General features: G+C 42.6%; 1 protein-coding gene across 5 annotated transcripts in view; it reads right to left on the reverse strand.

Moving 5' to 3' along the window:
- Positions 1 to 27,946, reverse strand: part of PC (pyruvate carboxylase) — a 318,688-nt gene that overhangs the window by 58,697 nt on the left and 232,045 nt on the right. For all 5 annotated transcript variants that reach the window (XM_033954334.1, XM_033954337.1, XM_033954335.1 and 2 more), the window contains exons 13-16: positions 23,248 to 23,469; positions 13,350 to 13,506; positions 12,364 to 12,604; positions 3,215 to 3,464 (exon numbers count right to left, since the gene is read on the reverse strand). In XM_033954334.1, the coding sequence (XP_033810225.1) occupies positions 3,215 to 3,464; positions 12,364 to 12,604; positions 13,350 to 13,506; positions 23,248 to 23,469 (870 nt within the window). The remainder of the gene's footprint in view (positions 1 to 3,214; positions 3,465 to 12,363; positions 12,605 to 13,349; positions 13,507 to 23,247; positions 23,470 to 27,946) is intronic.

A 27,946-nucleotide genomic window follows, 5' to 3' on the forward strand; every position in this document is an offset into this window, starting at 1 on the left:
CCCCCCCCAACAACCCACACTAAAGGAAGTAGTGAGAAAAAACACAATTATGGTCATGGAACATATTTGAGCCTGAAAATGAGCACCCTATTCTGATTATTTTTTTGGTACCAAAGTGATTTACAATTTATTATATGCAAGTACTTTTTCTGTTCTTAGGGCTCACAATCTAAGTTTTTGTATCCAAGGCAATGGAGAATTAAGTGATTTGCCCAGTATCACAAAAAGCCACACAGGGAACAAATTCAGCTCCCCAGGTTCTCAGCCCATTGCTCTAACCATTAAACTACTTCTCATCTCCATAACAGAATTTCTAGTGCACATACATGGAAAATTCTGGTCATTTTCATAAATCAGTGTTTCTCAGGTCAGTCCTAGAGTACCCCTTTGCCAGTCAGATTTTCAGAATATTACAATGAATAGGCATGAGATTGGTTTGCATATATTGACTCAAATGTATGCAAATCTTTTCTATGCATATTCATTGTAGATATCCTGAAAACCTGACTGGCAAGGAGGTACTTCAGGCCTGACTTGAGAAACACTGTCACAGATAACTGCTTTGACCAAAGAGGTTTTTCACCATTCCTAGTGGTAGGAAGGCATATCCAAATTGAAACATCTAGGAGATGATCTCTGCCAATTTGAAAGTCCTGCCCAATTCATGATACACATTAGTACACTATAAGACAGGAGTCCTCAAATCCAGTCCTCAAGGTCTACAATCCAGCCTGGTTTTCAGGAATTCCACAATGAATATGTATGAAATCTATTTGCATGCAATGAAAGCAGTGGAGGCAAATAGATCTCATAACATATTCATTGTGGAAATCCTGGAAAATCAGGCTGGGTTGTGGACCTCGAGGACTGGATTTGATGACCCTTGCTATAGGAGGTTCAATATGTTGAACCACAATGTAAAACCATAGACCTTGGTCTGCTAGAATCCTCTTACCCAAACTTTGGCCAGACAAAACTCACATATAACAAGATGCAACTCCAAATAGGAAACAAAGCTTTTGGACTGAATTTTTACGGATATTGTAAACTTAGCAATCCGTTCAGGTCTCTACAGTCTTATTTTTAACTAGTCTTTAAGCCCGTTACATTAACGGGTGCTAGAATATATGTCTGTCTTTCTTTCTTTCTCTCTCCCGCTGTCTCTCTCTCTCTTCTTGACTCCCTTTTTCTGTCTGTCTTTCTGTCCCTCTCCCTGCCCCTGTGTCTTTCTTCCTTTCTGTCTGTCTGTCTCCCTCCCTCCTGCTGTTTGTCAGTCATTCTTTGCCTCCATTTCCCTGTGCAGCAGCATTTCCAACCCACTTCTCTGTGGAGCAGCAACAGCAACAGCATTTCCCTCCCCCCCCCCGACTTCCCTGTGCAGCAGCAGCGGTATTTGGCTTCCCCTCCAGGTCCCTGTGCAGCAGTTGCAGCATTTCCCCCACCCCTTCCCTTCTCTTACCGCGATCTGGCCTGCTCCGTTTGACCCCTCCCCTGCGTTGTGGCCTGCTGCGATCTGGCTGCTCCGTTCGGCTCCTCTCCCTTCCCTTCCCGTGGTCTAGCCTGCTCCGTGGCCCCCCCTTCCCTTATAGCGTTCCCCACAGGCAGGCAGGCCCAGCTTCTTCCTTGCGGCTCGAGTCCTCTTCTTTGTCGGCCCCCCCCTTCCCTTCATGTCTATCTGTCTGGGTATTTTTTTTCTTTGTCTCTCTCTCCTTGCATGCTGCCTGTCTGTCATTTTTTCTGTCTGTGAATGTCCCTGTGCCTCCTTCCTATGTCCTTAGTGCCCCTTCCTATGTCCATAGTGCCCCTTCCTATGTCCATAGTGCCCCTTTCTATGTCCATAGTGCCCCCAGTGCCTCCTTCCTCCCTCCCTCCGATGCCAGCCTGCCTTCCATTGAAAATCCCCCACCCCCTCCGTTGCCTCCCATCCCCCTTCCATTGAAACCCCCCATGGCAGCCTGCCTGCCTCCCATCCCCCTGAGCAGCATATTTCCATGGAACCCCCCGATGCCATCCTGCGTGCTTGCCTTCCATTGAACCCCCACACCCCACCTCCAATGCCAGCCTGCCTGCCTCCCATCCCCCTTCCAGTGAAACCCCTTCCATGCCAGTCTGCCTCCCATCCCCCTGAGTAGCATGTTTCCATGGACCCCCCCCCCCCGATGCCATCCTGGCTGTCTGCCTTCCATTGAACCTCCCACCCCCTTCCGATGCCAGCCTGCCTGCATCCCATTCCCCTTCCACTGAACACCCCCCCACCCCCATGCCTGCCTGTTGCTTCCCATCCCCCTGAGCAGCATGTTTTCATGGAACCCCCCCATGCCATCCTGCCTGTCTGCCTTCCATTGAACTCCCCCACCCCTCTTCCGATGCCAGCCTGCCTCCCTCCCATTCCCCTTCCACTGAACCTCCCCCCCTCCGATGCCTGCCTGATTCCCCCCCTAACTCCTCCCCCCCCCGCCGACCCTACCTGGCACAACTGAAACCCCCGTTGACTCTCCCACCGCTACAGGGCTGACAAACCCGGCAGGAGCAGCAGCGTCCCAGGCACACTAAACGCTGCTTCGGGTCTTCTACTGCCCTAATTTCCTCTGCCGCGTCCCTGATGACGTCATCAGGGACGCGGCAGAGGAAATTAGGCCAGTAGAAGACCCGAAGCAGCGTTTAGTGTGCCTGCGATGCTGCTGCTCCGGCCGGGTTTGTCAGCCTTGTAGCAGTGGGAGGATCAACGGGGGTTTCAGTTGTGTCGGGTAGGGTCGTTCGGTCTGGCCTGCTCCCTGCTGCTCCTTGCCGTATTGTATTTTTTAGTTGAAAGACGCGGCCACTTTCAACCGCTGCGTCTTTCAACTAAAAAATACAATACAGCAAGGAGCAGCAGGGAGCAGGGCAGAGCGAAAAACTGAACCGTAAGCCGCGCATGCGCAGTACCTGTGGGTCGCTACAGCTCACGGAAACCGGCGCACGCATAGGAAGTGCGCATGCACGGCTTACCATTTTATTATATTAGATTATCTGTTTATCTTAATTTTCTTTTCATTTAATTATACACTTTATCTTTTGCAATCTTTTATAAACTGCATAGAACTTCACGGCCCTGCGGTATATAAGCTGATTGCTATGTTATGTTATAAAAATCAGTCAGAAAGATGTAGAAAGTAGGAGCACTCATGAGATCATTAACAGGACAGCGTGCCCAGTATAAAGGAGATAACCCTACCTGTATCTTGGTTTGTGCCCTTGGTGCATGCCACCATGGCTCCCATGCTAGGCTGGGATGTCATTCCAGACATGGAGTCCACAGCAACATCCACTATGTCTGCCCCAGCAGCAGCACATGCTAGCATGGAGGCCACACCAGCACCAGCTGTATCATGGGTGTGGATATGGATAGGCATATCAGGGAAGCGATCACGGAGTGCACGGACTAGCATGTCCGAGGCTTTGGGCTTCAGCAAACCAGCCATGTCCTACAAATAGAAAGTAGAAGAGAAAATAGGAGACTGTTTAAAGGAGGCATATAAAACAAATTCACAGAAATAAGAGCAGCAGAAGAGTGGCACTTCACCACTACAACTGAATGTCAAGTAAAACGATCCACTGTGAACTGAGTCTCAAAGGACTCCATTCAAACTAATCCTTTTTTGCACTTCAGAAATTGAACATGCAGTGTCATCCTATTTTTCAGCTTCTAACTCAATCAGAAATTACACTTACTATTACTACTTATAATTTCTATAGAACTGCTAGCACCTATCTTAGGATTTCACTCCATTTTTACTTTAAATAATTTTTATTGAACATGAGGAAGTACAATGAAAATTAGATATAAAAGAAATTTGTAAATGTAAATATCAAAGATCAGATTTAAACAATTTCATTTTCAACTACAAATCTCTATCCCACCAATCCATTTCCCACCCATCCCACTACCCACCCAATTTCCAGAGCAATAAATATCTACATATAATAATTGAAAAATAGATAAATAAATGAATAAATAAATAATGAATTTATCTACCCATATCCCCTCCCAGGACTGCATAATAAGTATATCTAATCAAATCCTCTACCAAGACTGCATTAAAAAAATAATAATAATAATTTAAGATCTTCCTAACAAAACACGAATCACCCTTTAAAAAAAAATATTTAAGACCCTTAGGTACTGGATGCTATATATCAAAAAGTCAAAATAAGCTGTAACTATTATATAATGCCATTTAACATTCCATATGCTACTAACCTTGGAAAAAATCTCTGACCAAAATTTACAAATCAAAGGACATTCCCAAAACATATGTGATAATGTTACCTTAGGATGATCACATTTTAAAGAAGAACCTACAGAAACAATTGTCCCTCTATAGGCTCGCCAAGTTGCTATAAACATACGACAAAGAAATTTATAACCCATCTCAAAATAAGTGATGTCAGGTAAAAGACCATGTAATAAAGATAAAAAGCTTTTGAGATGAGTGCCTTGTAAATTTATCTTCAATTCAACATTCCAATCTTGGGCCACTTTGTCATAATCCATATTTGGAGAAAATTCTAGCATTGAATGTCTAAAGTATTTTAAAGGAATCATTTGCTGGGCCTCTAACCAAAATACCTCTGACAAAGTCTCAAATTTTTGAATTCAAAAATTTGGAGGATATATAAAATTTTAATTGAAAATATGAATAAATATCTATATGGGGCCATCCATAATCAATGCATAATTGATAACAAGTTGGTAAAGTTCCATCAACTCTATGGATTTGATGTAAGTAAATAAGAGTCCCTCTTTTATCTGCCCTAAAACCAGATGATATCATTCCAGATTTAAAAGATCCATTACCACAAATTGACAACAAAGAGGTAATTTGAAAATTAAGAGATAATTTTTTACAAATTTGACGCCAAGTTGCTCTTAAAGGGGCAAGTAAAAAATAATAAGGATTCTTCAGGACAGCAGATTTTACCCTAGACAAATGAAGAAGTTAGCTAAAATGATAAGGCTTCCAGAAATGAAGATCTACTGAAGTCCAAGAAAAATATGACATGGAAAAGAAACCAGTCATGAATATGCCTCATTCACTCCATTTTTAACATTTAAGAATATAAGAATAGCCTTACAGTGGCCAATCCAGGTCACTAATACCTGGTCAAAACCCAAGGAGTAGCAATATTCCATGCTACCGATTCAGGGCAAGCAGTGGCTTTCCCCATGTCTTTCTCAATAATAGACTATGGACTTTTCCTCCAGGAACTTGTCCAAACCTTTCTTAAAACCAGCTATGCTACTTCTCCTTTTCTCCACTCTGCTCTCTCAGTCAAACCTACACCGAGTCCCACATTATAATACAACAATACATTACAGTGTCTTATATACCTAAATTATCTGCAAGGAATCTATGAGGTTTACAATAAGATTTAGATCAAGTTTTTGAGGTGTTAGATACGGCAATTGTATAATAATGGGACTCCTGTCCTCCACCCCTCCCAAAAGCAATGATACTTACCCGTAGCAGGTGTTCTCTGAGGACAACAGGCATATATTCTCACTAGGGGAAGGCTCAAGGCACCAGCAATCTCAAGTCCCAGCATAGAGCGGAGGAAGGGAACCGGCTCAACATCCCTCCTCTCCCCACCAGAGCAGCTGACCATGTGGCTGAGTGAAGCCCTCCCACCATTTTCAGGCCTCTTCATTTGGCCCTTTAAACACCAGGGGAAAGCTCAGGGCACCAGCGATCTCAAGACCCAGCAGGGAGAGGAGGAAAGGAATCGGCCCAACATCCCTCCTCTCTCCACTGGAGCATCTGACCACATGACTGAGTGAAGCCCCTTCCACCCATCTTCGGGCCTCTTCAATCGGCCCTTTAAAGGGCCTGTACTGCTGGTGGGCACCGTCAAAGGGTCCTTTGTATGGCCCATAAAGATAGTGAGTAAAATACATGGCCTACAACCTAACAAAATTGTGCTACTGTAGAAAATTTCAAAATGCATGGATACCCTCATCAGTCTTTTTAGGTTGATATTCAAGAAGCTGATCATATGAGCTATAACTTGCACGTTTATAAGCACTAGACAGCTGATTTGGGGTAACCCCTTTCATAATATCGGCATTTTAAACTTTCAGCTTGCACTTTAAATTCTTCTATAGTTTGACAAATAAGCCTGTAGCGAAAGAACTGGGAAGTAGGTAAATTGTTTTTTAAAAATAGACCTGGATGCATGCTAGAATATTCTAGCACAGTATTACAATCAGATGGTTTCAAATGTACTGTGGTAACAAACTTGTCATATTGTTTCAGAATCTTAACATCCAAGAACACAACTTCAGTTTGATGCATTTTCATATCAAATTTAATACAGCTTTGATATTCATTCAAGAAAGCTCCAAACTTCTTTAACTCATCTTCAGTTAAATCCTACAAAATAAATGTCATCGATATATTGTTTCCATAAGACAACATGCTGGAAAAATTTAGAACCATAGACCCAGGTATTTTCAGATTTAATCATGTATAAATTTGCAATGGCAGAGACAAATGAGGCACTTATTGCAATCCCCAATTTTTGCACAAAATTTTTTTTTTAAAATCAAAGATGAAATAATTACGCATCTTTGATTAAAAAAAAAAAAAATTTTGTGCAAAAATTGGGGATTGCAATAGGTGCCTCATTTGTCCCTGCCATCATCATCATCATCAAAAAAACCGTCTAAGTCCCCTTTTGGCCTAAGTCCCTAAACATTCAACCCAGAAGCAGGGAAAGTGTCCATAACCAAAACAAACGTCCATGTTTTGATTATGGCCTTCCTCTGCCTAAACGCCCAATCTCCACTTAAAAGTACCCCCCACAGCATGTCTACATTTTTAAACATTATGAAACAAAAACACGCCTAGGCCACAAACGTCCAACAGAAGGGCTTTTAGGCGAAGGAGGAGCCAGTCCTTCGCCTAAAAGCTGGATTCTGTAACCGGTGTCTGTCAAAAACAACACCGGTTACAGAATCCCCCCCCCCAACAATCCAGGCAGGAAGGTGCTCAAGCCCTCCTGCCATGTTAAACCGCGACCCCCCCCTCCCGACTCCATCGGGGCAAGAGGGAGCTCAAGCCCTCTTGCCCCCCCCCCCCCCGACGCCCCGACTCCATCGGGGCAAGAGGGAGCTCAAGCCCTCTTGCCACAGCCAACCGCGGCACCCCCGACATATCGGGGCAAGAGGGAGCCCAAGCCCTCTTGCCCCGCCGATCGTGCCCTTCCCCCGACTCGTTCGGGCCAGGAGGGAGCCCAAGCCCTCCTGGTCCAGCCGATCCTCTACCCCCACTCCCCACTACATTACGGGCAGGAGGGATCCCAGGCCCTCCTGCCCTCGACAAACCCCCTCCCTCCAATGTCCGCCCCCCAGAACCCCTGATTGGCCCAAGCGCCTTAGGCCCTACCTTAGGCGGGGCTTTGGTTAGGCTGGGCCAATCCGGCCCCATTCATCGGAGGACTGCCTGCCAGACGGACGGGTTTGGCACCCGTCTGTCCGGCCAACTTACCTAAAGGTATGGGGAAGGGGGGATCGGGCGGGGAGTCGCGGGTCGGCTGGGAGGGGGGCCGATCGGGGGGCAGACGTTGGGAGGAGGGGGGTTCGTCAAGGGCCTGGGATCCCTCCTGCCCGTAATGTAGTGGGGGGTGGGGGTAGAGGATCGGCTGGACCAGGAGAGCTTGGGCTCCCTCCTGGCCTGAACGAGTCGGGGGGGGGGGCACGATCGGCGGGGCAAGAGGGCTCGGGGAGTCGGGGTGGGGGGCAAGAGGGCTTGGGCTCCCTCTTGCCCCAATATGTCGGGGGTGCCACGGTTGGTTGGGGCAAGAGGGCTTGAGCTCCCTCTTGCCCTGATGTTGTGTGTGGAGGGGGGAGTGATGCATCGCGGCAGGAGAGATGCCTCATCTCCCCTACCGCGATGCCATCACTCCTCTACCCGAACTGCCGCGGGTCGCGGCAGTTCGGGTAGAAGAGTGATGGCATCGCAGTAGGGGAGATGAGGCATCTCTCCTGCCGCGATGGTTAGGTTGCCGGGCCGCTGAACTGATGGCGCCAACGGCCATCTGCTCAGCGGCCTGCTTTTCGGCACTTAGACCTGGTTTTATTTCGTCTAAGTGAAAAATGTCTAAGTGCCGACTAAACTGTATTGGTTATACCTGTTGTACGCCTAGGTATAGGTCGGCCCACCTCCTGCCCACTGCCCGCCCTTTCCCCTCCTCTAAACACACCTCTTTTCTCTGCATTTAGAGGCAGGGGAAAAGCCTAAGTTGGTTTTAGATACGTCTAAAAACCAGCTTTGGTTATGGGTACTTGGACGATCAGGCTTTTTGATCGTCCAAGTAGCCACTTAGGACACTTTTTAGACGTTTGTTTGTTTTTTTTATTATTACCCCCATAGAGTTTAAGCAATTCAAAAAGTGAGTAGTGTCTTGGATGAAAGATGGAATAAAGGGAACCATAGGGCTCAGAAAAGTGTCAACATATTTACAGACCATTTCAAGCTGAGACCCCCGGGCAGATACAATAGAACACCCAGGGGGATTCTTCATATCTTTATATACCTTTGGCAAGAAATAGATAATAGGGACTTTAAATCTCAAGAAAGCCAAAAACTTATATTCATTCTGGGTGAGAAAACCAGCAGAACGGCCTTTATTTAAAATATGTAATAGAGTAGAAAAAATATCATCCAAAGGATCTGAAAGAAGTTGTAAGTAGACCTTATGACCATGAAGATGGTTATACGCCTCTTGTAGATACCACTCCTTATCCATAATTATGATCCCACCCCCCTTGTCGGCTCTACAAATTACTATCCCAGAGTCGTCCTGAAAAGTAGATAGCATTTTTTTCTCATGCTTAGAGAGATTATTTCTCCATTTATTTTTTGCTTATGGGCAATGAAGTCATTATGTAAAGTCATTGTCTGCTGCTTCCTTATCAATGGATGTAGCTCAAATTTTGGATGATCTTTTTGCTCCTGATACTGAGGAATCACTGTCTATTGTGTATTTTCACTAGTAGTTGGTGCAACGTCTTCCAGCTAAATCGATTGCATCCATTTTAGCTTGCTGGGGCAAAGATTTAGATATGGATATTCGAGAGGAGGACTTCTTTCAACTCTTGTGGCTTATTCCCTCCTGAGTTGGTTCTGCAGAATTGCGGCAGAGCCAATATCGTGCCTTATATCATGCTTATGTTTCCCAACATGGTCTCTTTGTCATCAAGCCTCAAATACTTTCATACATTCTTTTTGAACCTGTCCCCAGCTTGTTCAATATTTGCGGGCTCTTTTTTAAGTATCTTGCGGATATCCTCCAGCAACCACTTCGGCTACATTCCTTAGGTGTTCTTCTGGGGCAGGTTTCTGTTAGGGGTCCAGGGTAAGGGTCCACGTCTATGGGTTCTCAAATCTTGTATTGTAGGGAAAAAGTGCATCTTACAACATTGGACACAGGAGACATCTTCCTTCTGGCATTGGCGCAATTGTCTTCATGTTATGGGAATTCCAGGATCTTCATTTGACTTTTAGGAAATCAAAACTTTTTTATTCTATATGGGGCCCCTCTATACAATCGTTGCCTCATCGTGTGCGCAGCTCTCTCCTCAATCGCTTGAGAGATGTGGCCGTTCCTCCTATTGGGGGGATTTGATATGGTGATTCTGACTGATGCACGCACACACACTTTCATGCTTCTCTCTTTCTTTTTCACTGCATGACTAGGGGGAGGGAGGTTTGGGTAGGTGGGCGAGGGTTTGGGAGGGCTGTGAATTAATGGTCTAAGAAGGGATTTCACTGGGGTTCATAATAATCCAGGGTCCTGGTGTGTTATAATGTTCCTTTGGGTTATTCCTTTGTTGGGCTTGTTGAAGAATTATTTATTCTTTTTGTATAGTCATGGCCTAATCTCTTTATTGTTCACATCTCTTGAGGTTGGGGGAGGGGTTGGGGGGTGGGAATGTTGTTATATTATGTACTTTTCACTATTGTATTTTCATTCTTGCAGTGTCAATATTTCTATATTATTCTGTCTTCTGATGTTACAATTTGAAATTGATGCAGCTATATTCCTAAATTTGCCATTGGTGATTATATTTGTTTTTTGCATCAATAAAAATTGTTTCATCGTAAATACCAGCACATTCAAAAAAGCATTAACCATCACATTTCATTTTACAAAATACTGTACATAGTAACATAGTAGATGATGGCAGATAAAGACCTGAATGGTCCATCTAGTCTGCCCAACCCGATTCAATCTAAAAACTTGTTTTGGTTTTTTTTTTCTTAGCTGTTTCTGGGCAAGAATCCAAAGCTCTGCCCGGTACTGTTCTTAGGTTCCAACTACTGAAATCTCCGTCAAAGCTCATTCCAGCCCATCTACACCATCCTAGCTATTGAAGCCCTCCACAGCCCATCCTCCACTAAACGGCCATATACAGACATAGACCATGCAAGTCTGCCCAGTCACAGACCATGCAAGTCTGTCCAGTACTGGCCTTAGTTTTTCAATATTTACTATTATTTTCTGATTCTAGATCCTCTGTGTTCATCCCATGCTTTTTTGAACTCCGTCACCGTTTTCATCTCTATCACCTCTATTGGGAGCGCAAAATAAATGACGCTTTAACGATTAAAAAAACTGCACAGATCTTTTTGTTGCCTTGTCTTAAATTAGCTAAAATTCACAACTGGCTAAATTCAAATATGCTTTCTTTAAGCATCTCAAAAACAAGTACCATTCTTTTCCCATGGAAAGAAGGTTTACAGTTAGTCACACTAGTTTCCAATGACAGTATCCCTCTCGAATCTACTCCAGCTACTAAAACATCAGGTGTCATCATTGATAATAAACTTTCATTTCGTCCCAAATCAGTGCTCTGCTCAAACTTTTCCTTAAGTACTTATTTTAATAATATGTTCTTCCTATTATCATAACAACACTTATGTAATCTGCCTTGAACCGCAAGGTAAAGGCGGAATAGAAATCACTAATGTAATGTAATGTAGAAATTGTTTCTACAAACTTAGGATGGTAAGATCTTTGGTCCCTCTTCTTGAGTCAAATTCTTTTAATATCATAATTCACTCCCTCATAATATCCAAAATCGATTATTGCAACTCATTATATAAAGGGTTGTGTCAAAAAGATATTAGGCGCCTCCAGCTCATACAAAATACAGCCATCAAAATCACCTTGGGTTCCAAAAAATTCGATCATGTCACCCCTTTGTTAAAGAAAGCTCATTGGTTGCCTATCCCACACCGGATCACCTATAAAATTGCTCTTCTAACTTTTAAAACTCTACAGACTAATGCTCCTGCATTTATAGATAGATTATTGATATCATATGACCCCCCTAGAACTTTAAGATCAGCTTTACAACACTCTCAATGTCCCGTCCTTAAAAATAATTGATACCCGTCGTATTCTAATTTTCTCAGTTACTGCCCCATCAATTTGGAACTCTCTCCCCTTACACCTCAGAGCTGAACAAAATTTGGATAAATTCAAAAGTGGTTTAAAATGCTTTCTTTTTAAAGATGTCTACAATTGATTTGTCACTTATATATATTTACTTTATTATCGCTTAATCTCTCACATTTTCCCCATTGTACCTCCCTTTTATGTGCTCTTTCTTAATAAATTGTAGTTCCTCCATTTTCTCTAGCCTAATGTTTTCATGTCGCAACCCCAACCAAGTATGTCTGTCTTGGAAGGTCTATGTTTATTATTAGTTGTCTGTCCCCTATTTATATTTAAAATTTAAAATGTACAACGCTTTGTATTCCAGGAGAAGCATTTTATCAAATTTTTAATAAACTAGCCTATTCCATTCTGCAGGTTCTGCATCTGAGAAAGTACTAGTCCTCATAGTTTCTAAACGTAAAATGATTGTAAAATTCTTGAGGGATTATGACCTAATTACAAACTGTCCTCTACAATTGCAGCTGGGTTCCCTGACATGCATGAGTTGAATTTTTAAATGGGCATTAAATGGGACAAACATTTAGATTTCCAAAGTACATTTTTTTGCCCTTTCTCTTTGCCACTTACATAAATAGCAAGCCCAAAGTACATACTTCAAATGTGCATACTTTGTTGTTGCTAATTTTCAAAGAGAAACAATCCTGTTTTATAAAATCAAATTTTCCCCTGAGTGTTCATGTATTATTTGAAAATTGTCCCCAAGTGATACACTAGGGATGCCAGAGAACCAGACAAGCTAAAAACCATAATGGAGAATAGGTGGGAACTAGCTAGGGTAATAATCACAGGCTGCCATGAAGCTTCCAATGGGGAGGCAGTCAAAAACAGAGAAAAGCAATAATGAACAAGTGTTTCTACCTTGATGCATAGAATGTGAGTGCCAGCTTTTACCAGCTCCTCTGCTAGGTGGATGTAGTAGTCTAAGGAGTACTTGGTACGCATAGGGTCGGCCACATCTCCAGTGTAGGAGATAGCAGCTTCTACAACACCTCCAGCTTGGCCTGCTGCTTCCATCCCCAAGATCATGTTGGGCAAATAGTTTAGGGAATCAAACACCCTGAAGATGTCCATGCCATTCTCCTTGGCGACTTCGCAGAACCTTTAAGGGACAGAAAGTATCATGCATGTGAAACCTACATTTCCACTGGTTCACCATCACCAAATGTACTCTCTGGTAAGGGAATACATGAGAGTTAAATTGCACATTAGTTCTGAGGCCCGCCTATATATATAGTCAAATCTTGGATAGCGAGTAACATGGTTTACGAGTGTTTTGCAAGATGAGCAAAACATTTTCTTAAATTTTAACTTGATAAACAAGCGTTATCTTGCAGTACAAGCACATATACGTGCATCACGTCACATATGCACAATATATGCGTGTCGCATCACTGATCGCGGCTGAATGTAATGCCTGCAGACGCACATCTCATGCTGAATGCGGATGAACGTAATAAAAGCATCACGCCCAATTCACCCGCAGTGTAGTGACTGTTCGAAACAAGTGAGATCTTGCGATACAAGTATGTACATTACTGTATTTTCTATTAAAGTTTTTGGGATGTGGAACAAATCGTCAGAGTTTCCATTATTTCCTATGGGGAAATTTGCTTTGAAATATGAGTGCTTTAGATTATATGCATGCTTCTGGAACGAATTATGCTCGTAAACCAAGACATCACTGTATTGGAGAGCAGATCCCCATCCTAAACTACACCTAATTTAAAGTGCTTTTTCTATAATGGTTAAGTTAGGCAGCAGTATGATCTAAGAACAATGGTTCTTCCTAATTCACAGAATATGCAAATGCCTGAGTAAACCACAAGAATGCTCTATGGACTCACTTGAAGACAGCATTATCAGGGTAATTGGTATACCCTACGGCATTAGCTCCTCGCAACAACATCTGGAAAGGTATATTGGGGATTAGCTCTCTCAATTCTTGCAAGCGTCGCCATGGACACTCATACAAAAAACGCAATGCAACATCAAAGGTGGCTCCTAAAAACAAAGAAATGGCAAACAGATTTAAAGACAGAAAAACAGTATAATGACAAGAGACATTTGTGTTTTGGATCTGGCACTTTCTTCTGCTCCTTTGAATTTAGAGTTAAATTAGACACTTGACCAGAATCTGGCACCATGAGCCTTCATACTGAGGGATTTCCCTGTACTTTATACCTTCTCTCCTAACATACCTAGTCTGGTTATTGCAGCAATGGTCCTGGGTTGGGGGCTCAGAGGTTCTTCTAAAACCCTGAGTCATCACCAGGTATTATTCTTAACATATGGCCACAACTCTCCCTATCCTGCAGGGGTTGTGAATATTACCTCCTCAGGATTCCTAACCCCAACAGATCTGGTGAAGGGCAAAGGACGGGGAAAATAATCAAATTAAATAGAAAATTATATTAGAACTGGGATGTGGCAAAGCTTTCTAGTTTAAGTAGGCTCAAGCCTGAGCAGTGGTTCAGAAATCATGTCTGACAATGTAACTCGCATTCAGGTACCAGTGAAAAGGTATGAGCTAAATATCTATATTATACCAATACAAAATATGGCTCTTGGCAAAGAGAGCAGAGAAAGCAGTTACTTACCGTAACAGTTGTTATCCAGGGACAGCAGACAGCTAGTTTCACATGTGGGTGACATCATCCACGGAGCCCGGATGCGGCAGCCTCGCAAGCAGACTTGCTTGTAGAAAACATAGAAGTTCTGAGTCTGCCGCACCGCGCATGCACAAGTGCCTTCCTGCCCAGCACAGGGTGCATCTCTTCAGTTCAAATAGCTAGCAGGGAAGCCAACCAGGGGAGGTGGGTGGGTTGTGAGAATAGCTACTTTCTGTCCCTGGATAACAATTGTTACGGTAAGTAACTGTGCTTTATCCCAGGACAAGCAGGCAGCCTATTCTCACATGTGGGTGACCTCCAAACTAACCAGAATGGGATGGTGGGAGTGTTGGCAACTTAGGAGAATAAATTTTGTAATACTCTCTGGCCAAAATGGCCATCCCATCTGGAGAAAACATCTAGACAATAATGAGAGGTGAAAGTATGAACTGAGGACCAGGTGGCAATTTTGCAAATTTCCTCAATAGCAGTAGATCTGAGGAAAGCTACTGAAGCCGCCATGGCTCTGACTTTGTGGGCTGTGACTCGACTCTGAAGATGCAGTCCAGCCTGGGCTTAGCAAAAAGAGATACAAGCAGCCATCCAGTTGGAGATGGTACATTTAGAAATCAGATGTCCCAACTTGTTCAGATCGAAGGAGACAAAAAGTTGAGGAGCAGTTCTGTGTGATTTGGTGTGTTCCAAGAAGAAGGCCAAAGCACGTTTTGAAGTCCAGAGTATGAAGAGCTGATTCTCCAGGGTGAGAATGAGGCTTTGCAAAAAAACACTGGAAGTACAATGGATTGATTGAGATGAAATCCTGAAACCACTTAGGTAAGAAAACTGTGAAAGGTGGATCAGCAACTAAAGCTTGCAGCTCACTGACTCTTCGAGCAGATGTGAGGGCAATGAGAAACATCACTTTCCAAGTGAGGTATTTCAGATGAGCCGTAGACATTGGTTCAAAAGGAAGCTTCATCAATTGAGCAAGAACTACAATGAGATCCCAAAACACTGGAGGAGGTTTGAGAGGAGATTTAACATTGAAAAGTCCTTTCCTAAATTTGGAAACTACTGGATGAGCAGAGAGGGGTTTTCCTTCAATAGGCTGATGAAAAGCAGCAATTGCACTGAGATGGACTTGAATGGATGTAGACTTGAGGCCAGAGGTAGACAAGTGCAAAAGATAATCTAAGACAGAAGCCAAAGAGGTATCTCAAGGTTCCATGTTATGAGAGATGCACTATGTAGAAAATCTAGTCCATTTTTGGTGGTAGCATTGCCTAGTAGCAGGTTTTCTGAAAGCCTCTAGAATGTCTCAAACAGGTTGAGAAAATGGGACAAACTGAAGAGGAGTTATGTTGAGAGGTACCAAGCTGTCAAGTGTAGAGACTGCAGGTTGGGATGAAGTAGAGATCCTTGTCTCTGTGTAAGCAGAGACAGAAAAACTGGTAGAAGGTATGGCTCCCTGCTGCTGAGTTGAAGTAGAAGAGAGTACCAAGGTTGCCTGGGCCACTGAGAAGCTATTAGAATCATGGTGGCATTATCGTTTTTGAGCTTGATAAGAGTCTTGAGAATGAGAGGGAATGGGGAAAATGCATGCAGGAAGAGATTCATTCATTCCAACAGAAAAGCATCTGCCTCGAGGCAATGAGGAGAGTATATCATAGAGCAGAACTGAGGCAGTATGTGATTGTGGGGAGATGCAAAAAGGTCTATCTGAGGATTTCCCCACTGAGAAAAAATGTGATGAAGAGGCGAGGAATTGAGTGTCCATTCGTGAGGTTGCAGAAGACGACTCAATTTGTCCGCCAAACAGTTTTTTGCCCCTTGGATGTAGACAGCTTTCAGGAAGGTGTTGTGGAGGATTGCCCAGTCCCAAACCTTCAGAGCTTCTTGACAAAGGGAGAGAGATCCCGTCCATCCCTGTTTGTTGACATAGTACATGGCGACTTGGTTGTCCGTCCGAATGAGGACTACCTGGTTGTGAAGAAGATGTTGAAAAGCTTTGAGAGCATTGAAGATCGTTCTGAGTTATAACCGATTGATGTGACAATGACAATCTGTATGGTCCAGTGGTCTTGAGTACGGCGTGGCAGAGTTTTCAGCTATAATTTCTTTATGTTATTCTATCTTAACCCTTTAATTGGTAGATGGTGAAAATGGTAGCTTTACATAACTTGATGATGTAGATCTCCCATAAGAGCCATAGAAACACATGTTGCTTCTGAGCAACAATTCCAAATAAAGGGTTAAACAACTTGTTATGCCTATGGCCAGGCCACGTCATGGCATATGTGGATGAATCTATGAATCTCCATGTCTACTTCAATTCTTGTTTTTTTTTTCACTCCCTGTATCTGTTTAACTTTCACTTTGTTTTAATGAGAGCATACTACGGGAGTTTTCTGGGATGTTTTTCCCAACTTTGTTATCTTGTTACCAAGGAAAGCTTCTCATGGTACTGTAATAAGGGATAACATTCCAGCTGTGAGATAAGTGAGACACCTGTTGTTTATGGCAGGAACAGCAGTGTGTGCGTGTGTGTGTGAGACAGACTGGCAAAATTCAGCACTTTTTGTGCTATATAAGACTTGAGTCACATCCTAGATTTTGAATCCAGCTGCAGCCAAGGGAACCATGTGCTGTACCAACCTATTGATCGACCGGATTCCCGATTGGAAAAGGGACGGAACCTGGCAGACATGGTGATGTTTTCTATTTTGTGTATATAAATATAAACTGCTTCTATCTTATGTATTATCTAGTGTTTATCTACATTATTTGGTGTTTATCTGATGTTTATGCAATAAAATATCATATTCATCTGATGCTTTCTTTGGATGTTACTGTGCATACCCTTGATAAATAGTTACGTGGCAATACACAACTCATAAAGACGTTGGCTGATTTTGAACAATACATTCCATTTGAATGACTTCTAGAGTTTCAGGAAACTACTCATAACTTACCTCAAACCAGAAAATTTATGGCAAGATCAGTTTTTGACACATTTGATGTGACATCTAGAGCATCAGCTATGTCTATTGTTATGAGATGTCTTGCATGGCTATGAGTATCTGACATGAACATAAACGTTCAAGATTATTTGGAAAATATTCTCTGTCTAGGTGAAGAGTTATTAGGGGACAAAATCGAGGATGCTACACAGACCTACTTGACATGAACAGAGCTGGACACCATTAACGGGGTCTAAGATTCAACCACCTAAATCTTCCCAGAAACCTGTTTTCTCTTCATTTAAGAGGTGTTATCCAACAACCTCATCCTCTTCCAAACCCCCACCAAAGAAAAGGCAAAAATCGCAGAAGACTCAGACTTCTGCTCCACAAAAATCAACACAGTCTTTTTGACATGTTTCTAGAGAGCATAGCCACAATTCCCTTATCTCAGCTACCTCTCCAACCCATTGAAGGTTGACTTCTTTTATATCATCAGTACTGGACTCTCATTACCACAGACACCTGGGTCCTCAAGGTCATATAGGAGGGTTGCTATCTTCATTTCATCACCATTCCTCCAAACAACCCTCCAAGAGAAACTTCTTTCACATCACAACAGATGTCCCTTCTTCATGAAATCGAAGCTCTACTTCAACTAAATGCCATAGAAGTAATTCCCCCTTCCCAGAAAAATCAGGAGTTCTACTCTAGGTACATAAGAACATAAGAATTACCACTGCTAGGTCAGACCAGTGGTCCATCGTGCCCAGCATGCCGCTCACGCAGCGGCCCTTAGGTTAAAGACCAGTGCCCTGAGTCTAGTCTTACCTGCGTACGTTCTAGTTCAGCAGGAACTTGTCTAACTTTGTCTTGAATCGCTGGAAGGTGTTCTCCCCTATAAAAGCCTCTGGAAGAGCGTTCCACTTTTCTACCACTCTCTGGGTGAAGAAGAACTTCCTTACATTTGTACGGAATCTATCCCCTTTTAACTTTAGAGAGTGCCCTCTCGTTCTGCTCACCTTGGAGAGGGTGAACAACCTGTCTTTATCTACTAGTTTCAAGTCTATTTAAAAATTTGATTTAATCGGAAAATCTTAATCCAATGCGATTTACAAATAACAATAAAATCAGGGTAAAAAGAAAAACACATTGATTGAACCAGACAATAATACAACTTTAGACCAACCAGATAAAACAGGGAAAAAAAAATAAAAGATTAAATACAATTTATAAATAAAAATAAAAAGGGCATGGGTAAAGAAACAATAGGATGGGAAAAGGTTACCCACTCAAGTCTATTCCCTTCATTATCTTGAATGTTTCGATCATGTCCCCTCTTTTCAAGGGAGAAGAGGCCCAGTTTCTCTAATCTCTCACTGTACGGCAACTCCTCCAGTCCCTTAACCATTTTAGTTGCTCTTCTCTGGACCCTCTAAAGTAGTAGCATGTCCTTCTTTATGTACGGCGACGAGTGCTGGACGCAGTATTCCAGGTGGGGGTGTACCATGGCCTGGTACAGCGGCATGATAACCTTTTCCAATCTGTTTGCGATCCCCTTCTTAATCATTCCTAGCATTTTGTTCGCCTTTTTTGCCGCCACCGCCGCGCACTGCTCATACAGCTTCATTGACTTGTCAACCAGTACTCCCAAGTCTCTTTCCTGGGGGGTCTCTCCAAGTACTGCACCGGATTCATGTATAAGATTTTTGTTACTGACATATATCACCTTACACTTATCCACATTAAACCTCATTTGCCATGTCGCAGCCCATTTCTTGAGCGTGTTTATGTCACATTGCAGGTCTTCACAGTCCTTCTGTGTCCTCACTACTCTAAATAACTTTGTATTATCTACAAATTTAATCACTTCGTTCATCTTACCAATTTCCAGGTCATTTATAAATATGTTGAAGAGCACGGGTCCAAGCACCGAACCCTGCGGCACTCCACTCGTGACGCTTTTCCAGTCCGAGTATTGTCCATTTACCCCCACTCTCTGTTTCCTATCCGCCAACCAGTTTTTAATCCACGTATTTTTTCACCCTCGATTCCAAGGCTCGCAATTTTTTGAAGTAGTCGTTCATGTAGGATCTTGTCGAACGCCGTCTGAAAATCCAGATATAAAATGTCGACTGGGTTACCCTTGTCTATTTTGCCTGTTTACTCCCTCGAAGAAGTGTAGCAAGTTCGTCAAGCAAGATCTTCCTTTACTGAAGCCATGCTGGCTGGTCCTCATCAGATTGTGTCCATCTAGATGATCAATGATGTGATCCTTTATCAGCGCCTCTACCATCTTTCCCGGTACCGAGGTCAGACTCACCGTCTGTAGTTTCCCAGTTCTCCCTTCGAACCTTTCTTGAAGATCGGCATAACATTCATCACTTTCCGGTCTTCCGGAATCCTTCCCAATTTGATCGACAGATTGGCTATTAGTTGGAGCAGTTCAGCTATAGCCCATTTCAGTTCCTTGATTACCCTCGGATGGATGCCATCCGGTCCTGGGGATTTATTGATTTTAAGCCTATCAATCTGCCTGCATACCTCTACTAAACTGACCATCAACCCTGTCAGTTTCCCGTCTTCGTTTCCTGCATATAGCCTGTCGGCTTCCGGTATGTTGCATATATCCTCTTTGGTAAATACAGATGCAAAAAATGTGTTTAGTTTCTCAGCAATGGCTTTGTCCTCCTTTAGCACGCCCTTTGTTCCAAGGTCATCCAACGGCCCCACCGCTTCCTTCATGGGTCGTTTCCCCTTAATAGGTATTTCCTAATTCCAAAGAAGACGGGAGGTCTTTGTCCCATACTTGACCTCCAAGCTCTCAACAAATATCTAATAAAAGAAAAATTTTGTATGCTATCTCAGGGGACGCTATATCCATTTCTAAAACAAAATGATTGGCTGTGCTTTCTAGACCTCAAAGAGGCCAACACACACATTCCTCTTCATCCAAACCACAGAAAATCTGTTTGTTTTCATGCAGGTCATTATCATCTTTAATACAAAGTTCGGTCTAAAGCAGGGTTGACTTCCTTATTAAAATCCCCACCTATCACTAAAGGTATTAGCCCAAACTGCAATAAATGTCCTTTGATAGACTCAAAATTTTTTTTAGCATATACATTTGGAGCATATAAATTGCAGAACACCAACTCATAACCATTTAATTTAACATGAGAGATAATGTATCTACCACCTGGATCAGATATGACTTTCAACTCTTCCACAGTTAATCCTTTATAAAATAAAACAATCACTCTAGCCTTCCTGAGAGGTCCAGGAGATTCTACATAATCCCCCACCTACCAGGTCCACAGATTACCATGCTCCAAGGCATTCAAATGTGTCTCCTGAAGCAAGGCAACTGAGACTTCCTGACTGTGCAACCTCCTAAGAGATGATTTTAAGGTCTTATCACAAGATACCAAGCATAACTGTTACAAAATTCCAAAAAGAATACATAGACAATACAAATGGAGGTCATCCTAGCCACCAGGCCCCATCAAATTTGCCAAAATGACCAGTGTGCAAAACATCCAATTGAACATTTCTGAATTCAACTTCACAGTTAGGCATCTTAATCCCCCAATATCCATTCCAGCTTTGTGCAAAACTTCCTCTCTCCCAACCCAACCAAAACCTTGCTACCTATAGTCCCATATGTCGCCAACATGTTGGCATGTTTCTATCCCTCCCCATCCAGTTCTGACCAAAATGATACAAACTTCATATGTGAGTTAGAATGATCAGTAGAACGAATACCCAAGACTACATGCACTCCTTTACCACCCCAGTCACTCCATTCGCCCATTCATTCACTGTAAACAAATACACTGTTGCTCGCTCCGTGCATATAACTTCACAACCTCTTTCTCCCTCAACCATCCTTCTAACCAAACTCCAAAAAAAAAGGGGGGAAGAAGGGGGCATGACCTCAATCTAGGGAGTCCAGTCTACTCTAATCAGTGCAAAACAGAGCAAAGGGTCTCCAGACTCAATCAGCGGTTCTTTGAATTGCCAATCCAGACAGTAACTGGTGTTGAGAGATGACCTTTTGTACTTCTTAGAGCTGACTAAAATAATGTGTCTTACCCTGATGGGAGAGAGTGAACTTGGCTGGATACACTAGTGAAAATGAAATCTTAGCATGAACCAATCTGGAATAAAGAAGAGCAAATTCTTTCCTTTAGGCAGTAACTTTGCTAGAGTAATCCTGAAAGCAAAGAATTTTAAGTGCTTGATATTCCAATTACTGACCGGCACATATGGCCTTTAGAATTTGTTTCTTATGAGTATAATTAAGCAGCTGCGTAATTACAAGACAAGGCTGTCAATTCTGATCCTTCTGAAGACCAATTTGGTGTGCACTCTCAATATGCATCGGTCCAGACTCATCTGGTAGGGAAAGTGATCATGAGAGAAAGGTTTCTAAAAAAACTCCGGAGTTCAGATTCCGCCAACAATTTTGGCAAACCAATCAGTCTCAAATTATTACATCTGCTCCGGTTTTCTAAGTCCTCTAACTTGTTTTCCATTTGCTGGCACAAATTAGCAAGACGCTTTTGTTCAGTCAACAAGCAGTCGGCATCCATTTAAAAAAAAACAAACCAATGCACTGCACAACAGCCTATAAGTCCTGGGTAAATGTATCAAAGTGTTTCCCCATGTTGTCTAATTTATCGATTACGGACTGTCATCTATGATCCAAGGAGGCCTCCATAATCGCCTTGATTTCTGCCTTGACCTCAGCTGTCCACACGGCACCCACCAAAGGAGAAGGTGGCCCCGCAGTGTCTGCCATTTTAACTTTGGCCCCCCTCGATTGTGGTCCTAATCTTTTTTAAGTTGTTTCACTGCCATCTACTTAGTTCCCCGACCAGGAAAGCAGAGGTCCAATCTGACTAGCTAGGCTGGTAGAAAAATATCAGAGATCACTCACTTGATCACAGTAGAACAGGGTCAGATTCACTGAAATGTGTGGGAGCTGAGCTGACTAGCATCCTCTCAGGCACATAGCATCATGTGACCCCCCACTCCAGACTTTATTTAATATGCTATGCATCCACAAGGAATGAGACATTTCATAAGTTGCTGAACTTTATACGACGTCACGCCTATATTGAACAGCTTAAGACAACCTCCAAAGAAATGAATCCTACTTTTGAGAATGGACAGATTGCACAAACTGTTGAAAATTTGCTATGAGATGCTAGTTTCCTAGTTTATTTGCAGTTTGATATACCGACCATCAAACAACTATCTGGACAGTTTACAATTGTTAAAATTGGAGTTTAAAAAAGAGTAATAATAATAAAAAAAGTAAAACAGTGCAACATAAAGACTAGACAACGATACGGACAAAGTAGATTCAATAGGCACTGGGGAAGGGGAAGATTCAAAATTACATCGAAGTCAAAATAAAAATAAAAGGGAGGTAGGAAGGGGAAGGGAAAGAACAAATAGGGGAGGGGAGGGGGGTTGCTTCTTAAAAGCGGTTATCTTTAACAGTTAAAGATGGAAGGAAAATTACCTTATCCAGAATTTTGGTATGCGTTTTGAAATAAAAAGGTTTTTAGTTTGGTTTTGAATTGACGAGTAAGTTTTCCGATCGAAGGTGAGATGGCTTAGCATTCCAAAGGGAAGGAGCTCATGTCTCTGGGAACTTTACTGCTGATCATGTCTTCAATGTCCTCATTTACCCTATCATTATCTTAATTAGTGTACAAATTTTATTATGTATTATGATTTTCTTATGTTGTAAAATGAAAACACGTACAGTACATCTCTTTATAGTGCATATACCACAAAATACATTTTAAGGTAATTACACATGATTTCCCAGTATCTACCTCTGATCCCTATTATCAAGTTGTGCTAGCATGGGCTGGCGCAGTAAATGCTCTGAATTCCTATGAGTGTCAGAGCACTTACCTTGCCAGCCCATGCTAAAAACCTTTGGCACCGCTTGATAATGGGGGGGTGGGGGTAATTTAGCTAATTTGTCCGGATATATATATAAATATTAAGTGAATGGAAATGTTTCTGGAGAAGTAATTGAAAATATTCTGGAGACATTTGAGAAGGGAGTAATTCAGTTAGTCTAACAAAAGAACAATCAAGGTGAAGAAGGATTAAGGTATAGGTTTAATGGGGCAACCCCTCTCACTTACCTCCCCAGTTTTCTATGCTAAAAAGGTTGTTGAAGTTGTGGGACACAAAAGGAGCAATCTTCTTCAGGTCATGAGTGCGCACACGAGTTGCCAATAAGGACTGGTGGGCATCTCTGAATGTAGTGTCCATTAGTAGGAGACCGCTGTGTTTTCGAATGGCCTTAGCAAAGCTTTCAGGACTTTCCTTCAGGAGAATATCACGAAACCCAGGAAGGGGGTCTCCTGTTGACAATGAAAGGAAATTGAAAAGGTCACTGAGTTGCTTTAACTACAGAGCATGCAAAGAACCCCCCCCCTCCCCCCTGAAAGAAGCTAGAATTAACTATAGGACCACAAATAACTTGTATTATAAGGAAAAGTTTTCTTGAAATGAATATGGTGTTATGTATTAACTATGTTCTGGATATGCAGTATATACAACTCTTTTTTTTTTTTTTTTAGTTCTTTATTAATTTTTCAAATCACATACAAAAGTGTACAGAATATATAATCAATTAATACAGTAATCAGTACTTACATCCAAACAAATAATAATCTAAAGTACATTTCCCCCCTCCCACCCTCCCTGGTTGTGTGTGAAAATCAATTAGGAATCAAAGACTTATTTGTTTAATCAATTTTTACAAATTCCATTAATGGACCCCAAGTCTCTTTAAATCCTCTATAATAAATCTAAGCGTGCATGCGCACTTAGAAATCCATGATCCCTGCGTCCGTGATTTGTGCCTCTATGGTCGTGTTACATTTGCAGCGCGTGCAGCGGCTTGTGGCACTTGCAGAGGTGGTTTGTCTCCTGATAGCTGGCGGCTAGAGCAACGGCAGGAGGGTATCATTCAGCCTGGATGAGTCGGACAGGGTGCAGGTCCTGCAAGGCGTCCCATGCTGGTAAAAATTCTGCTACTGTTGCACAGGGAAGTGGAGGGGGAGAGAGAAAGGGGGCTGCTTTGGGGGGGAGGGGTGTGCTGAGAGGCAGACAGCAATCTTGGTTTACTCTGGGGGGGAGACAGAAGGAAGCCATGGAGAGTCAGGTAGGCATAGCGCAACAGAGAAAGACAGGCAGGCGGGGGCCATGGAGAGAGACAGAGAGACAGACAGGGGCCCAGGGAGAGACACAGATAGAAACAATGACAGACAGACAGGGGGCCAGGGAGAGACACAGACAGAAAGAATGACAAACAGACAGGAGGCCAGAGACACAGACAGAAAGAATGACAAACAGACAGGGGGCCAAAGAGACAGACAGGCAGATAGCGACCAAGGAGGGAGAGAGAAAGACAGACAGACAGGTGGGCCAGGGAGAGACACAGACAGACAGGGGGGCCAGGGAGAGACACAGACAGAAAGAATGACAGACAGACAGGGGGCCAGAGAGACAGAGAGAAAGAAATACAGACAGACAGCAGCCAATGAGAGAGAGACAAAGAAAAAAAGACAGACAGAAAGAAAGCGGCCAAGGAGAGAGAGAGAGAGAGAGAGAAAGAAAGACAGACAGACAGACAGATACATCTATTCTAGCACCTGTTAATGTAACGGGCTTAGACTAGTTTTTTATAACGTCCCAGTTGTTCTGAATTCATTCTCTCATATCTATAAAATTGACACAGAGTTTCCCACCAAAAGTTGAAATTCAGTCTGTCCCAGTTTTTCCAATTTTTGTTATCAACTGCATAGCTATCCCTGTTATTATAAGAAGTCTGTTCTTGCTTGCAGTAACTGGACTCTTAGGTTTTAATAAAGTCCCAAATAACACTATGTCATAGGACAATGGAATCGAAGCTTCCAATATCATGTTGATTTTGCCCCAAATAGACTTCCAAAAATTGAGCATCAACAGACAATAGAATAGCAAGTGATCCAGTGTCCCTATATCAAGATGATAGTGCCAGCATCTATTGGATTTTGAACTGTCTAACTTTTGCAAACGAACAGGGGTCCAAAAAATTTGATAACAGAAAAAAACAAGTTTGTCTCATAGATGCCGACACCGTACATCTTATTCTCCAAGTCCAAATCCGTGGCCATTGAGTAGCAGAAATATGCTGCTTTGTCTCAATGTTCCAAATGTCTTTTAGACTTGTTTTAGGTTTTTTATTCAAATATTCCGATATTAATTTATACCACTTGGCAGCCTGGTGCCCTTGCAAATCTAACTGGGAACATAGTCCCGGGAAGCTATACTGATTTTTTAAGTTGCACCAATCAGGGAACTCTTTCTGAATGGCCTTTTCCAACTGCAACCATTTAAATCCTTGAGACTTTGATATGCCAAATGATTGTTGCAATTGTAATAAATTTACCATTTTCCCATTAGAAATTACATCTTCCAAAGTACATATGACTACCTGTAACCAATGTTTCCAGAGGATTTTAGACTCGCCAATTTGTATCTTGGAGTTTAACCATAGGGACTGACACGTAGAGTGCTATATTGAAGTAGGTATTAAATTATTAAAAACATAAGAAGTGCCTCTGCTTGGTCAGACCAGAGGTCCATCGTGCCCAGCAGTCCGCTCGCGCGGCGGCCCATCAGGTCTAGGACCTGCGTAGTAGTCTTCTGTATGTACCCCTCCATTCCTCCAATCCTTTTTTTTTTTTTCTACCTTATCTATATCCTTCTAATTGTACCCTTCTTCATCCTATATTTTCCCTATCTATATCCCTCAATAACTTCTTCTTTCAAGAATATATCCAATTTCTCTTTGAAACCCTGTAAAGTACTCTGTCCTATTACACCCTTCGGAAGTGCATTCCAGGTATCCACCACCCTCTGAGTGAAGTACTTCCTGGCATTGGTTCTAAACCTGTCCCCTTTTAGTTTCTCCGAGTGCCCCCTTGTTATTGTAGTTCCCCGTAGGCTGAAGAATCTGTCCCTCTCCACATTCTCAATGCCCTTCATGATCTTATATGTCTCTATCATGTCTCCTCTGAGTCTCCGCTTTTCCAGGGAGAAGAGCCCCAGTTTCTCTAGCCTGACTGTGTATGAAATGGATTGTATTTAACATCCCACCTTGTCTCAGGAAGACAATATGATGTTAGACACGCCATTAACCTCTGAAGAAATATCTGCTGCCTTCAAAAGTAGGGCCACAAACAATCACCTGGACCAGATGGTCTCACAGTTGAATTCTGTTCTTGGGCCTGTTCTTTTTAACATTTTTTAACACTTTTGTATGTGATATTGCTGAATGGCTGTCAGGTAAGATTTGCCTCTTTGCGGATGATACCAAAATCTGCAATAGAGTAGACACCCCGTATGGTGTGAATGACATGAAGAAAGACCTAGTGAAGCTTGAAGAATGGTCTGAAATTTGGCAGCTAACAATTAATGCTAGGAAATGCAAGATCATTAATTTGGGCTGCAAAAACCCAAAGGAACAGTACAGTTTAGTTAGGGCAGGGCTGCCCAAGTCCGGTCCTCGAGATCTACTGTCAGGCCAGGTTTTCAGGATATCCACAATGAACATGCATGAGAGAGATTTGCATACCAAGAAGGCAGTGCAGGCAAATCTCTCATGCATATTCATTGTGGATATCCTGAAAACCTGGCCTGCCGGTAGATCTCAAGGACTGGACTTGGTCAGCCCTGGTTTAGGGGGTGAAGAACTTTTGTGCACAACAGAAGAGTGCGATTTGGGTGTGATTGTATGTGATGATCTTAAGGTGGCCAAACAGGTTTAAAAAGTGACGGCGAAAGCTAGAAGGATGCTAGGGTGCATAGGAAGAGATATGGTCAGTAGGAAAAAGGAGATATTGATGCCCCTGTATAAGACACTGATGAGACCTCATTTAGAATATTGTGTACAATTCTGGAGACCGCATCTTCAAAAAGATATAAAAAGGATGGAGTTGGTCCAGAGGAAGGCTACTAAAATGGTGCATAGTCTTCATCATAAGGTGTATAGGGACAGACTTAATGTGCATGTCTAACCTTTAAGATCTTATTCAGCATTTGCCTGCTGCTAATTCCCCTGACTTGGAACTCCGAAATATATGGACTGGTTAAAACTATGCACAAATTTAAATTGTCTTTTCCCTCTTTGAAAGGCATAACTTCTACTAGTAAATTGGGGAAGTCTTTGTTCTTCAAACTAACTGAACTATGGAATAATATTCCTTTTTGGCTGAGAGAACTAGATTCTCTTCAAATTTGACATAAACATCTAAAAACTTGGTTATTCACTAAATTGTAAATGTTCCTTCTTATTTTTTTATCCTAAACATTATATACTGTAAACCGAGTTAACAGGCTTGGGCAGGCAAGCAGGAGGCAGGAAAGAAGAAGGAGATAAAAGCAGAAGGAGAGAAAAGCAGAGAAGAGAACAGGAGAGGAGAAAAAGGAGTAAGAGGAGGCAGGAGAGAGCAAGGGGCATCGGCAAGAGGTAGCTCCGTCCCTCCCTCCCCCCCCGATGTCATCCACCGGAGCTTCGCCATACATGAAGAAGGAAACAGTACTACTCGAAAGGGTCCAGAAAAGAGAGACTAAAATGGTTAAGGGGCTGGAGGAGTTGCCGTACAATGAGAGATTAGAGAAACTGGGCCTCTTCTCCCTTGAAAAGAGGAGGCTGAGAGGGGACATGACTGAAACATTCAAGATAATGAAGGGAATAGACTTAGTAGATAAAGATAGGTTGTTCACCCTTTCCAATGCAGGGAGAACAAGAGGGCACTCTCTAAAGTTAAAAGGGGAAAGATTCTGTAC

The sequence above is a fragment of the Geotrypetes seraphini genome, chromosome 8, assembly GCF_902459505.1.
Source record: "Geotrypetes seraphini chromosome 8, aGeoSer1.1, whole genome shotgun sequence".
Taxonomy (NCBI): Eukaryota; Metazoa; Chordata; class Amphibia; order Gymnophiona; family Dermophiidae; genus Geotrypetes; species Geotrypetes seraphini.